Consider the following 16,543-nt stretch of genomic DNA (forward strand, 5'->3'; position numbering starts at 1 on the left):
ATAACATTTAACTGCTCTTCATTTGCCTTAAGAGACTAAATCTACCTTCATTCTGATCCTCAACTTAACGTCAAAACCCCTATCTTTTCTTCCTGTCCTACTATTTAACTCAGTATTATTATAATCACTTATTCTCAATAGTCTGACACCTGCCTACCGCTGACATGAGACCCCCAGCTACCATCAACATCGTTACATTCAGCTGAGCCTCAACGTTAGTTTTTTTTATGGGGATTTGCTCACCCGGGCACAGATCTCCAACCCACATCAGGGACTGGGGAGCGAAAAGACAAACAATAATAAATACAGACTTGGAAAAAAATTAACTGATCATGGGTGAGAAACGATGTATATGTTGTGTACATGAGGCAGAAAGTGAGATCACAATTTTTGTGATGCCATATGGCAGCAGGATCTACCATTAGACAACATATTATGCTTTCAATATTTTCCCAAGCGGTAGTACCTCCCTGTTAGGTACCTACTATCAGGCAGCACCTCGCCCACTTAACTAAAGGCCCTGATCAGTAAGTTTCCCCAGAAGCATAAGAAACGCGTAAGATCTAAGAAGATTGTGTGTGTGGGGTGGAAAGGAAGGGAGGGAGGGGATGGTTGGGTTTACGAACAATGTTGTATAACTTGAAGAACGAGATTTCCATCCCCGATATACAGTACGTCTTGTGTGATTCTATTAGACTGATTGATATATGACAAGACCCATATAAGGTACAGCACCTCTAGGCCGGGCATTACTACAGAGCGTCAAGACCTTTAACCTTTGTAGTTCTTTTACTACTCTCTAGGGTCATTACCTCCATAAGCTGCCCAGTAATTATTCCGATGTGTTGTTTTAGCTGACAGTAAGTCCTCTTGTCTTCTATTACTGTTATATAAACACGTAATGGTGTACTTATAGTGCAAAAAGGAATATGCTTCTAAAATTTTCTTTTTAAAACCCTATTATTTTTAACCATGATAGGTATTATAAAACATGTACTTCGACTCACGGTAAAATTAAGCGAGTAGTTTAAGTTTATTTTTTATAAAATTGTCATATAAATGGAGTAAATAATAAACAAAAGGTTAGTCTTGTTAAAATGTAAAAAATGCACGTGTCCCAAAGAAAGCGATAGCCAGTTAGAGACAAGCGACATAACACAAGTACAGACGAGTATGGGTGAGTCAACCTCAATTTAGGGCAGCTCCTCCCCTGTCTCTTGACGGCTGACGTCGTTAGTGTGTGATGGGTGGAGGGGGGGGGGGGTTACCTTAACAGCACCGCGGCCTGGCACACGTACCTCATCACCACCATGTCTCCTCCACAGAGCGCCCATCATCAGTGACGGTGGTGGACGGGCGGGGCAAAACCCTCACGGCGGGGCCCGGGGGTGTATACACAGCGGGGCCCTTCAACAACACCAGCCCGCTCCTCCTCAGCTGTAACGTCTTGGGAGGTTCGTTGAATACATTCTTCATCTTTTCTTGTTATTATAATTAATGTTACCATTATTGTATAATGTATTTCCATGAGTACTGCTGTAAGAATACTCAGGGGGATTGGTTACAAGGCTACAGAGATATACAATAGTTATTCAAACTCTGTTCTCATGGTTTTATCCGTTTTAAATATTTCCTTTAGGTCAGATGTCAGTGTAGCCAAACCACTCCAAGACAACGGATCATCTCTTGAGAGCGTGTCTTAGGACTGTGCTTCTTTGTTCCTCTCTCTTAAACTCATTTCCTCATCACATGTTCTCACCAAATGGCTCTACTTTATTTTTGTTCTGTATAATTGTAAAGTTTTCAAGGAACCTCACACGTTTTGAATTTTTTTTTTTGCAATTTCCTAAATATAATGGGTCCATTTGTGTGTGTATACGTGTGTTGTGCAGAGTTCATATATATTTATATTTCTGATGCACCCAATGTCTTATGATACACTAATACACTTTCATGTTTTCTTAAAGTATGTCTTAGAAATTAGAGCAGTGTTCACTCTAGCGATACATTACAACTCGCTTCACACCAGAGAGAAAGACGACAACTTTTCAGGAGAAACTTCAGTATTGTGAAACTATAATTATCAGTAAGCTGAAACATCACTTAAAAACTGTAATTTTATACTACACGAAAGTTAAAATTTCTCAACTTAAGGACCACTCTGAGAATTAATACTTTCGACAGACACCAGCGAGGATCTCCACCCAAAATAACATTATTCCAGGTCATTAATCATACACCCACAAGACCTGTTTGATACTAAAAATAATATAGTGATGCCGAGAGATAACGCAAAGATAACATATAGGGTACACTTTGCTTCGGGTAAGATTGGATAAATATTCCTCTTGGTGGTGAGGAGAAATCGGGGCTGTGATTGGGAAACTTTTGTTAACCTGTGCTTCTATAATACGCCGTCTACCGAGCTGGAGTTGGTCTACCGGGATATTAAACTAAACTAAACTGAACTAGACTAGACTAAACTAAACTATAAACTAGATTACTATGTTACTGGGTTAGCTTAGATTAGGTTAGGTTAATGGACGCTACAGTCTATTTCACTATATAGCTTTTGCCTGAGATTCTGTGGAGTCATTAGTTTGTGTTAAGGTCTCTCGTTTCTCATATACCTCAGCTCAGAGGCAACGTGACCGGTTTTCTCTCTCCTCTCTCTCTCTCTCTCTCTCTCTCTCTCTCTTTGAATTTATTTTAAAATTTATTCAAACTCCTCTCCAACACACCTCCCCTACTAAGTTCCCTCCGGTACACCTTCCCCACAAAGTTCCCTCCAAAACACCACCCCCACAAAGTCCCCTCCAAAACACCACCTAAACGTACTGTCATATCATCCACTTAATCACTTACCTACAAAACAACCACTTACGCCTCTCACCTTCTTTTATAGGCATTCACTTTTGTTGCTGTGAGGCAAATACCAGCCACTCCACTTCCTTGGTGCTTTTGTTTAATGGCTCTTTTTTGGCAGTTGCCGTAAAGGGAATAAAATAAAAACAATATTAAAATTTATTGTAAATTTTTATCTCATAGGTTGTTTAGATTTTATTATTTTAACATGATTTGCGTTGCAAATGAAGAAAAAGTTGAATATTAAAAAAAAAAATTATGTGGGATTAGTTTACGTTCTCTTCCTGTCGTCTCTGAAATACTATCATCCGAGGTCAGGATATATTTCACAAGCTTGACACTCAAAGTGGATCTCTGAAATTGTTTTGCGTGTACCAGGTGTGGATAATAACAGTGGATCTGCAGGAATTACGAGGATAATAAGTGTTTTGAAATGACATATTGTCTCAGCATTGCAAAAACGAAATGTGTCATATTTTAGTCTAGTAAATCCACAAATAAATTTATTACCTGAAAACTAATGTTACCTGAGATTAATGGGTAATAAAGGGTTAATCCAGTACTGTAAATCACTACTATATACACATCATAAATAAACTGTATGGGTAAGACACGATTTTTTAAGGGGGAAGTAGTTCAGTGTTTACCTCACATTGGACTTTAAACAAAATTACAGTGAAGACCATCAGAGCAAAAACGTGATAAAGTTTATGCACATTGTCCTCTTATTGCGTATTTTTGTGTTTAATGTGTGTAGGTTTATTAAGAAACAGGTTAGCTTGAGTGTACTGTATATGGGCTGTGTGTAGTAGAATTTAACTGTATAGGGTAGATGAGGTTAGATCAGTTTTTTTGTGTGGGAAATATTTCACTACGATAGAGTTGATGAAACATAAATAGATGATGATTCAGTACTATACTAATGGTCTATATGTCTATTTCTCTCCTCTAGGGTGGCCGCCGCCTACTATAGAGTGGATCAGGGAAGGGAGGCGACTGCCGAGCTCTATAGACAACGGGGGTGACGGCTCAGTGGGTAGTCGGTTGTTCATCAGCTCTCTTAAAGCCGAAGACTATATGTCTGAGATGCAGTGTGTGGTGATCAACAACAACCTCACAGCGCCCCTCTACAGCCGAGTTAGGATCGACATGAACAGTGAGTAATAGACTTTTCTCTCCGCGTCTCACTGCCTCACGTACTAATGTCAATGGAAATAGGAAAATACGAGTGATGTAACGAGATCTGAAAAGATGTTTGAATTTCGTCCTTGAATAATTTGCTAAAAAAGGTTTCAAAATACCTTATTTAAGAAAGTTTATTTCGTTCAATAACTTTATCCAGTCTCTCGTTTGGTTGGTAAATGCAGCTCTATCAGTTTAAACTAGGATTCGTCTTTAGTCTCTCAAACAGCTTTTAGATCACTGTTTTCAATATCCTCTGTTTACTGGTGACATATTACAACCACTTTTTCAACTTTGTATCATCGAGTTTGGTAAAAGCTTCACCGGTAAAAAAAATTCCACTGGTTGATTCTTCCTCTAAGGAACACAGACACCAAGACCAAACATATTCAGACCCTCTTAATGACATGATTTAATTGCTTTTGATTTCATAGTAAAAAATAGCATCTTAACTTATTTCGCAAGGGTGACGACAGTTCATCTTCATCCTCCACGCCCGTGCTAAAGTGCTTCATCTCAATATTTACCAGAGAGCACTTAAGGCCTGCCGGAGAGAGATTGAACATGTACCGCGAGTCCTGGACTTCTGTCGGTATAAATTTATGTAATTTCCTAGCAACTAGAACCCCTAAAATTCATTGTAATCAAAGAAATAAAAGACTAAAACCTAGACCCGTTGTTTTCAGAAAAAAGTTGAATACTACAATGTATTTAATTGTGACGAAGCAGAATAACTGCAGTTGTTCCTGAAACTAACATAAATGTTTTTTTACTCGAAACATTCCTGTAAACTGATATCAAGCTTCGAATTTTTTTCGTATTTTTTCCGTTCAACTTTTTTTCTTTAACCCCCGGGCAAGGATTTGTGTGTGTGTGTGTGTGTGTGTGTGTGTGTGTGTGTGTGTGTGTGTGTGTGTGTGTGTGTGTGTGTGTGTGTGTGTGTGTGTGTGTGTGTGTGTGTGTGTGTGTGTGTGTGTGTGTGTGTGTGTGTGTGTGTGTGTGTGTGTGTGTGTGTGTGTGTGTGTGTGTGTGTGTGTGTGTGTGTGTGTGTGTGTGTGTGTGTGTGTGTGTGTGTGTGTGTGTGTGTGTGTGTGTGTGTGTGTGTGTGTGTGTGTGTGTGTGTGTGTGGGTGTGTATGTGTGTGTGTGTGTGTGTGTGTGTGTGTGTGTGTGTGTGTGTGTGTGTATGTGTGTGTGTGTGTGTGTGTGTGTGGGTGTGTGTGTGTGTGTGTGTGTGTGTGTGTGTGTGTGTAGGTGTGTGTGTGTGGGTGTGTGGGTGTGTGGGTGTGTGTGGGTGTGTGTCCATCTATTGTATATCTGATATACTGCCGATTCCCCAGCTTACTTGCCAAGGGGTATTGGATATAGGTGTTCTTGATCACCGAGTCGGGTTCTTTTGCACATAAAAAGTTTTCTAAAAAAACAAAAAATAGTTGAGTTCTGTCTGTACCAGTTGAGGATCGTTATCACCCAGTCAAGCTCTATATGTGTCGCCAAGCATGAAGTGACAGCCAAAGTTCACTGGCGTAATAATTGGTAATCCTTTAAAAGTTTCATTATATTCACAGACAATTCAAATGATAGGTTAAAGATATAAATGATGAATTTCGGTTGTCCACGTATTTACAGTATGTCCATGATCCTGTAATTAATGTACTTAGTTTAAGTAATTATTTCCAAGAAAGAATTATTGTCAATACGTAGCACCAAGATCTTCCTAATTACGGTATGGCAGTGAATTATTGGCTGCGTGAAGTTTATTAACAATATAATACTAAAGGTAAACCCTGAACAACTACTGCATATATATTCTTTATCATTAAATGCTAAATATAAAATATTAATCGCCAATCACAAACAGGGAAACTTATTCTCGAAATTTTTGATGGTTCACTGGTCGAGTCGACCCCTCAGTCTGCGCAAGACACAGGGCATCAGATACAGTATTCCATAGATGTAATTAACACAATCTCAACCGTCGACTGGCTTGACGCTCTTCCTTTAGTTAGGTTCTTGGTCAGTTTTTTCACAACGTGGGAACATGTTCTTGATGAGCACTAAATTTGCTAAATACTGTTTCTTTCTTGCTCTCTATGTCGGCTATCAGCCTTAAAACCTTGAATTTCCATTGACACACTGAGCCTGCAAGTGAAGAGATTGTAAATGCCAGAATGTTTAGTGCACAAGGAAAATAAGGAGCTCAGAATAAGTACTGTGATATATGAATAAACAAATAAAATAATTAAACAAATAAAATAAATAAATAAATAAATAAATAAATATATATATATATATATATATATATATATATATATATATATATATATATATATATATATATATATATATATATATATATATATATATATATATATATATATATATACAAGGAAAAGAAAAACACAGAAGTTCCCAAGCGCTTTCGTGTAATTCACATCTTCAGGGTGAGTACAGACTATATATATATATATATATATATATATATATATATATATATATATATATATATATATATATATATATATATATAATGACTGATATTTATGACGCGCGCTCGCACTGGTTGAAAAACGTCAACAGAGACGAGAGATGGAACACATCTTACAGCTGTCAGTTTCACTGCTGACTCTACCAGAGACAATGCAAGTGACATAATATTTTGCAACTTTGTTCAGTATGTATTTCTCTGTTTGTAGAAACAAATAACGAAAATAATTCATGACTTTGCCGCAAACGGGGGTAATGAAATCGATTTAATGATCACGGGAGAAAAGATTAAGGTCACCTGTCGTCCACAAAGTGTCATCTCACTTCTCCCACAAGTGTTGTTTCTTAACCGTCTTTCTTAGTTGTTGTTATATTTTTAAGTTATTCCTGGGAATCCGTCACGGTTCCTCCCTCATACTTGTTCCAACTATTGGCTCAACGTTGCCCACCTACTCCGAGAGCGTGAGTTTGTTTGTGACTTCGACGGTAAATATTCCTTATTAAAGAACATCCATTTATATCTTGAAAGTTAATGTTTTCAAGCAGTGATGCCTTTACATACATTAAAATCGGCATTAAAATGAGACAGTGCTACTCGAGCTGAATAAAATAGTCTTGCGTTAGCCAGAATAATATACCTAAGTGTGACACTAAACCTTGAAGGGTTAATGTTCAGTACCTGTAATAGTCTGGTCACTAACACACTTTGTGATTAAACAATATTTCTTGACGGACGAAATCTACAAAAAAAAACGTTTTTTGCATTTGCAAGAGAGGATGAATATCACAGTATCTTCTGTCAAAAAGTGTGGCGGCATAACTACTCCCCTCCTCCCTCAAAACTCCCATTTATGAGTATGTAAGTCAGTCCTGTGTATCATGCCCAACGCGTGACTCCTGATGATAGCTTCCAAAATCAACATACACATTTGATTCTTTATTCACATGTTGAAGAATTTGTTTCGCAAATACCGCCAGTACCTGGGAGCCGACACACATCAAAAGAACATTTACACCTCCACAAATGTGGTGGCTTGCATTTTATCCGGCCCAACAAACAGGCAAGCTGCTGATCGGATATTATTGGGTGTGTCATGTGTGGATCTTACAGGTATCCTGCCATGCAGATCTTATAGACAGCCTGCTGTGTGGATATTGTAGACAGTTAGGCTCGTGTTTTAGCGTCTTGCTGTGAGGAGTTTAGAGTACGCCTCTCATGTGGGTCATTCCCAGCAACCTTTAGCTTGTATCTTACAGACGCCTCATGTATGGATCTTACAGGCAGTATAGTATTTTTTTTATATAGGAAGGTTCATGTCTAATATCATCCCTCTGGAGGTGACCTCTTGTAAAGCATCCCCCAAGGTCGTCTTCTGTGTAGTACCCTTCTCTATGAAGCATCCCCTAATGGGTGACCTTCTGTATACCACCTCCCTTCTATAGGCAGTCTTCTGTATAGCACCCCCTATAAGCAGATATCTGTACAGCATCACCCTCCATAGGCAGTCTCAACAGCAGCACACCCAGCCAAGAGCTCTTGTAGTGTCCCACACAGGCAGGTATAACATATATTTTTTAACAATATTCGTCTAAATGGATTAACTTTGATAGCGTCAGAGCCCCAGGGATAAGGTCTTGAAGGTGTATATAACCGTCACTTTGTTAGGTGGCGCCTCCTCTAACTCATACAATATCAAGTCCTCAAGGTGACGCTCCCCTACAGAATTTAGTCTACTATCGGGATTCTAACGGAGGTCCATTAGCGGGGTTGAGTCCACCAACCCTGTTAAAAAAAGAGGAAGGGAGGCGGAAATACTTATTGAAGTCCTGGATGGTAATTAATGGAAATTTAAGCCGTCGTTACAACAAATTAAAGTTGAACAATACTTTTCGCTGTGAATACCATAGAGCTACCTCAACCTCTGGTGTTTGTTTCTCGTTAAAGAAAACAGTTTGAAGGTTATCTGCTGAGGTAAAAACTGGAGAAAATAAATCGCCAGTTTTATCACGAGTAATTTCCTGCAGCCAAAGATTTGAAGTTAGTTTAGGTTCTTGTAGCATAATGGAGTTGGCTCTGAGGATGGCAGCCAGGTTGTGTCACGTGTGGTAGTATGGTGGTGAGGGAGACAGCTAGAGAGAGAGTCACTTGGGGTGGTGGTGATGGTGGCTGTGGTGGTGGTGGTGGTGGCGGTGGCTGTTGTGGTGGTGGCTGTGATGGTGGTGCTGGTGGCTATGGTGGTGGTGCTGGTGGCTGTGGTGGTGGTGGTGGCTGTGGTGGTGGTGCTGGTGGCTGTGGTGGTGGTGGCTGTAATGGTGGTGCTGGTGGCTGTGGTGGTGGTGGCTGTAATGGTGGTGATGGTGGCTGTGGTGGTGGTGGCTGTAGTGGTGTTTGCGGTAGTGTTATTCTTGTCTCAGTTTTAGCATCATAAATTTAGAATAAAGATGCTCGGGTAACGGTGACAGTGGATTTGCTTGGTGGTACTGATAGCGGTGTTCATGGTGACGATGGTGATGGTGGTAGAAATGATGGTACTAGTAAAGATCATGGTTATAGTTCTTACAGTAAAATTAGTTGTGGTGGAAGTAGTAAGGATGATGGTGGTAGTAGCAAACATAATAGTGGTGATGGTTGTGGTAAAAATATGGTAGTAGTTGTTATAGTACTGTAAAGACGATAGTGGTGGTAGTTCTGAGAGTGGTGTTGGTAGTTGTGGTAAGGATGAATTGCAATCTAATTTCTCTATTTTATGCAGCAGGCAGCAAACAAACGAGTAGATCATTGTAAACAAATATTCTATAATGAAATACAGATAAAAAATCAGCCTTAATGAATTTATTTTATACAGGAATCCACGAATATTTCAATTAATTTATTCCTTATTTAGGATTATTTTTCATGACCTTTAATACAGCGATTTGCCGAAATTGAACAGATAAAGAGGAAACCGTCCTATTAAACACTGACTAACGTTCTCCCATTACACACTCATGACCAAGCGGGGCTGTGAATGGACATTACACAGTGGTTAGTGGTAGTTGGTCTTCCCGTTAATTTGTGTTGTTTGGTTTTCATAGGGATTCTTTTCTTTCCATGTTTTAATTTATAAATCTTTACCTGATGAACTTAGTGATAATTTCGAATGATATACCTCGCTGCATATCCCCCCATACACTCACTCTCACACACTTTCCCCAGTTTCATTCCTAAAAGTGTATGTGTGTACAATCTCCATATACACTTATGTTCTCTCTACTCACCCCAAGGCGGCTTTAACCAACCCTCTCTCCTCGTCATGACCAGCTGTGCCGCACCCACCAAACACTGTAATTATCCAAAGTAAATTGGTAAACTTTGATCTGGTTACGAAAATTGAGGCAGTTGATTTTTGCCCTTAAACATTATCAGATTATATATTTTTTTTATAGAGAAACAGTAGTCACGTTATTCATGTAGCCTTAGGGTATATTTCTGTCCATGTAACGGCGTCTATCCTCTGACTGGTTGAAGAAAATTTAGTGGTAATATAGAAAAAGACCTCTCGACGGAATTGCTACAATCGATCTGCCATTATTTTCAGTTCCTAAGGCGTCAGAGCGAGAAAGTTGCCACGATAACACAGAGTTTTATATTCAACATATTTCAACTGCTCTTATCTATATACACCTATAGCTACACACCAAGATACACTCACATAGTTGTACACAAACATATAAACACCGTACTTTTGTTACTGTTATGTCTTATATACTATATAATATCTGCTGAACAGACAGAACACAAAAAGTAAATAGAATAAATAATAGTAAATGAAGGTTAGGAAATGAAAATTTTCAGTAACACTGAACATTAATTTTATTCGTAAAGTGAAATTTTACAATGAGCGAGAAATTTAAATTTAGTGGGTAGAACTGTGACATGACCGTGGCCGCCACCTCTAGTAATAAATTATGTATAACACCTCGGCCCCTCCAGGCACCATTAAATATATCTGAGGTTTTATGGGAAAAAGGCCACCTATTATATATATATCGAGATAGTATTGTTATATACATTTAAGCAGGTATTCCAGAATTGGTGATCGTTGTGCATATCAATGAGTGTGTGACAAGGGACGTCAACAGCTATGGAGCGGAGAATTTAATTAAACTGATGACATAAAAGATGATTAGAAGCTTTTCACCTTTTGTTAATAAGTTCATTGATGGTCATGATAATTTTAACCAGTGATATAAAGGTGCTTGTATTATGTTATATATATATATATATATATATATATATATATATATATATATATATATATATATATATATATATATATATATATATATATATATATATAAAATAAGGACGTATTATGAGCTTCAAACAATTCCTTCACCTACATAATAAAGTTACTACATTTAGAGACTTCATATTCTTCCCTGTAGCTTCATTATGTACTGTATAGCCGTATCTCTGACGTCATGATTCCATCCGCTGCCACGTTTCCACTTTCCATCATGTCAAGTGAAGTTGGAATCCAATATCCACTTTTGTAGTATTTTTCTATCCTTGTCAAGTAGTTTGATCTCAGGTTTTCCTTATATTTATTTTATAATATAAGCACGTCCTTTATCCTTAATAGTTTAACTAAACCAATTGTAGAGGCTCTGGGCACTTACCCGAGTTACCGTGAGGACTTTCGGTGTGTGTGTGTGTGTGTGTTGAATATATCTCAATGGATGACTCACTTTTGATCAAACTTAAAACCAAGCTGGTATACTGACCAGGGGATAATCTCATTGGTGATTCACTCGCTCTTAGTCCAGGAATTTTGCAGACATAACCATTATCTCTGAACCGATTTACATATTAGCGAATGTTCACTGTATCTTGTCCGCTTGAATGACTTCAATCACCCGGCGATTGTTTGCCACCACGCCGTCGATGGGGGTGGAGGAGACTGCAGTGGGAGTGGGTAAACAAGGCGAAAGATTACAGGGAAGCAGTGTTAGGAATGATGACAAAACTAAATTAGACAGGGAGTTTAAAACTAAACGCGGTAAGGGGAGGACTCAGAACACGACTAACTTAAATGTATACTACGCGAACAGTAGAAGTATGAGAAACATAATGGATGATATTAAGGCCTTGGTATGTACCGAAGAAATCGATATAATTGCATTCACTGAAACATGGATCAACCTAGACACACGTGAATTACCAGTCGAATACCAAATTGCGGGTTACAAACTGTTCCATACCGATAGGCAGACCAGGAAAGGAGGCGGAGTAGCAATCTATGTTAGGGATAATCTGAAGTGTGAAATAAATAAGGAAATAAAAACTGAGAGGAATACAGAAACAATTTGGATAGAATTAAGCGACTGTCGGGAAAAATTAATCACAGGAGTAATATATAGACCCCCCAATCTTGATAGAGTCCATGAGCGACTTATCTGGGATGAAATGCGCAGGGCTTCCATACACAACAAAGTCTGTATAGTAGGCGACTTTAACCTTGGCCAAATAGATTGGACCGACCTTACGGGTAACTCAGAATCAGAGGATTTTCTCGAGACGATCCAGGACTGTTTCCTAAGTCAACATATAACCGAACCCACACGGGGTAATAATATATTGGATTTAGTTTTGTCAAACAGAGAAAACCTCATTAGCAATGTCGAGGTAGGGAACGAACTTGCAAACAGCGATCACAAAGAAATTCGATTCCAGTTAGATTTTCAGGGCAGACGTAAGGAAAATTCCACTAAAGTACCAGATTTCAGAAGGGCAAACTTTGACAGTTTAAAGAGGCAGCTGAGAGAGGGGGTGTCGCGCTTGGCCAACCTGACAGATGACACCGACCTGATAACGAGATCTGAGATTGCCGAGTTCCACGACAATTTAAATAGTGAGTTACTTAATGCACAAAGGCAGAACATACCATACAAAAAACTCAGATCAGACAACAACGACCCTAAATGGATAAATAATTATTTAAAGAACATCATTGGCCAAAGGAAGGCTATAGGTAGAAGGATAAATCGTGGCGAAATTCACCTCCGGACTATTATAGGGTATTGGCGAGTAGGGTTAAAACCGAGATAAGGAAAGCAAAGAGGAATAATGAGGTAAGGATAGCAAGGGAGGCGAAGACAAACCCCAAAGGATTCTACCAAATGTATCAAACTAAAACACGAGAAAAGATTGGACCAATACGGTCAGACTCCGGCGAGCTCACTGATAACGACGGAGAAATGAGCAATAATTTGAATAAATATTTTCAACAGTTTTCACCACCGAAAATTTAAACATGATACCCGAGGCACCGACTCTATTCAGAGATAGTGAAGAAAACAAATTAAGTGAGATAGTAGTGACTAGTAACGATGTTAGTAAGCAAATAGACAAACTAAAGCCTAATAAGTCACCTGGTCCCGATGAGATATTTGCCAGAGTATTAAAGGAATGTAAGGAAGAGCTTAGTATGCCCTTAGCAAAGTTGTTTAACATGTCCTTAAAAACAGGTGTAGTACCAGAATCCTGGAGGATAGCGAATGTAATACCGATTTTCAAGAAGGGGGATAGATCACTATCTTCTAACTACCGCCCAATCAGTCTAACATCAATAGTAGGCAAATTACTGGAAGCAATCATTTCAAACTCTATTCGAAATCACCTGGAGAAGCACCGATTGATCAATGATTCCCAGCATGGCTTCACAAGCGGACGTTCTTGCCTAACTAATCTATTAACATTCTTTTCATCAGTTTTTGAATCAGTGGACGAGGGGCACAATTATGATGTGGTATATCTCGACTTTAGCAAAGCCTTCGACAGAGTCCCCCACGAAAGACTAATTAGAAAGGTAGAAGCTCATGGCATCAAAGGTGGCATCCTTAAATGGATTAGGGCGTGGTTACAGGACAGAAAACAGCGAGTGAGCATTAACGGCACTAAGTCCCATTGGAGCAACGTCACAAGTGGAGTTCCCCAAGGCTCAGTACTTGGACCATTATTGTTTATTATATACATAAACGACATAGATATCGGCATAGACAGCAACATAAGTAAATTTGCTGATGATACTAAAATAGAACGTGTTATAAAATCTGACGAGGACTCGGCAAAACTACAGGAGGATCTAAACAAATTTTTCGAATGGTCTGAAAAATGGCAGATGACATTCAACATCGACAAATGTAAAGTACTCAGTATAGGAAATGTAAACAGGGAAACCAGATACCAGATGAACAACGATGCCATAGAGAAATCCGACTGCGAGAGAGATTTAGGAGTAATGATAAGTAGGAACCTTAAGCCAAGTAAACAGTGTGTTTTTGCTCGTAACAAGGCTAATAAGGTACTTGGGTTCATACAAAGGAGTGTTAGTTACAAGACTAGCGAGGTCATCCTAAAACTGTATCTTGCTCTTGTGAGACCACACCTGGATTATGCAGTTCAGTTCTGGTCACCGTATTACAGAATGGATATAGAATCCCTGGAAAGAATTCAGAGGAGAATGACAAGACTAATCCCGGGCATTAGGAACCTTGAGTATAGAGACAGGTTAAAGCATCTTAATCTGCACTCCCTTGAGAGACGTAGAGCGAGGGGCGACCTGATAGAGGTGTATAAGTGGAAGGCAGGGCTAAACAAAGGGGACATTACAAAGGTACTCAAATTATCCAACCAGGAGCGAACTCGTAACAATGGTTTTAAATTGGACAAATTTAGATTTAGGCGTGAAATAGGTAAACACTGGTTTGGAAACAGAGTAGTGGATGAATGGAACAAGTTACCAAATATCATCATTAACTCGAATACGCTGAATTGCTTCAAACATAGGTTGGATGCTCATATGAGCAATAGGGGTTGGGTGTAAACGGGACTGCCCAGTATGGGCCAATAGGCCCGCTGCAGTTTCCTCCATTCTTATGTTCTTATGTTCTTATGTGACGGTAAATGGTTGCTAAAGCCTTTGAAACTTCTCACTGAACCTGAATTTTCAAGTTTCAACAATATTATCATAAGGTAACATTTAAAATCCACCTTGCGTTTTTGAGGTATTTTACCATAAGTGAAAAGACTCGTGATGGCTGTGTTGTCGAGGAGAGCATTAACATAATAAACTAAATAATATTGTACTGTAAATTAACACTAAAACCATTTTTTGTTTGTTCTCTCCCCAACAGTTGAGCCAGTCAGTGTGGTCATCAGCGGGGTGGAGAAAGGACTAGAGGCAGGGGCACGTCATGAGGTGAGGTGTGTCTCTACTGGGTCAAGACCTCCCGCTAACCTAACGTGGGACCTCGAGGGGGAACCTGATTGGTCACCAATTCAGGTCACCGAGGTCAGTAGCTGATTAGTCAGTTATCATTCCTTGACTGACTCCGTATACCACTAAATATACCTCCCACACCCCCACTACACCAGTACCTCCCTTCACCTCCACTATACCAGTACCTCCCTCACCTCCACTATACCAGTACCTCCCTCACACCAACTATACCAGTACCTCCCTCACCTCCACTACCTCGATCACCTCCACTATACCAGTACCTCCCTCACCCTCACTATACCAGTACCTCCCTCACACCCACTATACCAGTACGTCCCTCACCCCCACTATACCAGTACCTCCATCACACCCACTATACCAGTATCTCCCCACCCCCACTATACCAGTACCTCCATCACACCCTAACACTCCCTCACCCACTATACCAGTACCTCCATCACACCCACTATACCAGTACCCTCCCTCACCCTCACTATACCAGTACCTCCATCACACCCACTATACCAGTACCTCCCTCACCCTCACTATACCAGTACCTCCCTCACCCCTCCATCACCCCCTCCATAGTACCTCCGTACTATACAGTACAGTACCTCCATCACACCCACTCCACTACCCAGCCTACTCCCCTCCTACCTCCATCACTATACCAGTACCTCCCTCACCCTCCACTATACCAGTACTCCCTCACCTCCACTATACCAGTACCTCCGTCACCCCACTATACCAGACCTCCATCACCCCACTATACCAGTACCTCCCTCACCTCCACTATACCAGTGCCTCCCCACCCCTCCTATACCAGTACCCCCACCCTCCCATCCAGTACACACCCACTATACCAGTGCCTCCATCACCCCACTATACCAGTACCTCCCTCACCCTCACTATACCAGTACCTCCATCACACCCACTATACCAGTGCCTCCATCACACCCACTATACCAGTGCCTCCCTCACCTCACTATACCCACCACCTCCCCACCACCACCTCACCTCCCTCACCTCCATACCACCTCCCCCACCCCTCACCCACCTCCCTCACCCCATACCATGCCTCCCTCACACCCCACTACCAGTGCCTCCATCACACCCACTATACCAGTACCTCCCTCCCACCCACTATACCAGTGCCTCCCTCACAGTACCTCCATCACACCCCCACACAGCACCCCACCTACCCCACCACCACACTACATACCAGTACCTCCACACCCCACTATACCAGTACCTCCTACCCCACCAGTACCAGCCCCCACCCTCCACTATACCAGTACCCCACCCCACACCCCCACCACCTCCCTATACCAGTACCCCTCCACCTATACCAGCACCCCACCCCACTATACCAGCCTCCCTCACACCCACTATACCAGTACCTCCCTCACCCCCACTATACCCTCCCCCCCCACTATACCAGTACCTCCCCACCCCCACTAACCTGTACCTCCCCCTCCCTCACTATACCAGTGCCTTCCACCACCCCACCTCCATACCACCTATACCTCCCTCACCACCATATACTTACCTCCCACTATACCAGTACCTCACTATTCCTCCCTCACCTCCTACACAGCCTACTCTTCCTCCTCTTCTTTCCACCAGAACTACTTACCTCCTACACGTAGCCTCTGACTCGCCCTCGTTATATATTTCCTCGCGAAGCTGTGGTGAGAATTCTTTTGAGGAAGAGAATATCAAGACACAAATAAAGAGCAGACAGTG

At 40.7% G+C, this 16,543-nt stretch overlaps 1 protein-coding gene across 1 annotated transcript in view; it reads left to right on the plus strand.

Moving 5' to 3' along the window:
- LOC121874581 overlaps nt 1-16,543 on the plus strand; it is a gene marked incomplete in the record, with an annotated part of 90,261 nt that overhangs the window by 51,401 nt on the left and 22,317 nt on the right. Inside the window, 1 exon segment of the mRNA XM_042378783.1 lies at nt 14,725-14,869. Within this exon segment, the coding sequence (XP_042234717.1) occupies nt 14,725-14,869 (145 nt within the window).

This window comes from Homarus americanus, unplaced genomic scaffold, assembly GCF_018991925.1.
Source record: "Homarus americanus isolate GMGI-L3 unplaced genomic scaffold, GMGI_Hamer_2.0 scaffold34360, whole genome shotgun sequence".
Taxonomy (NCBI): domain Eukaryota; kingdom Metazoa; phylum Arthropoda; class Malacostraca; order Decapoda; family Nephropidae; genus Homarus; species Homarus americanus.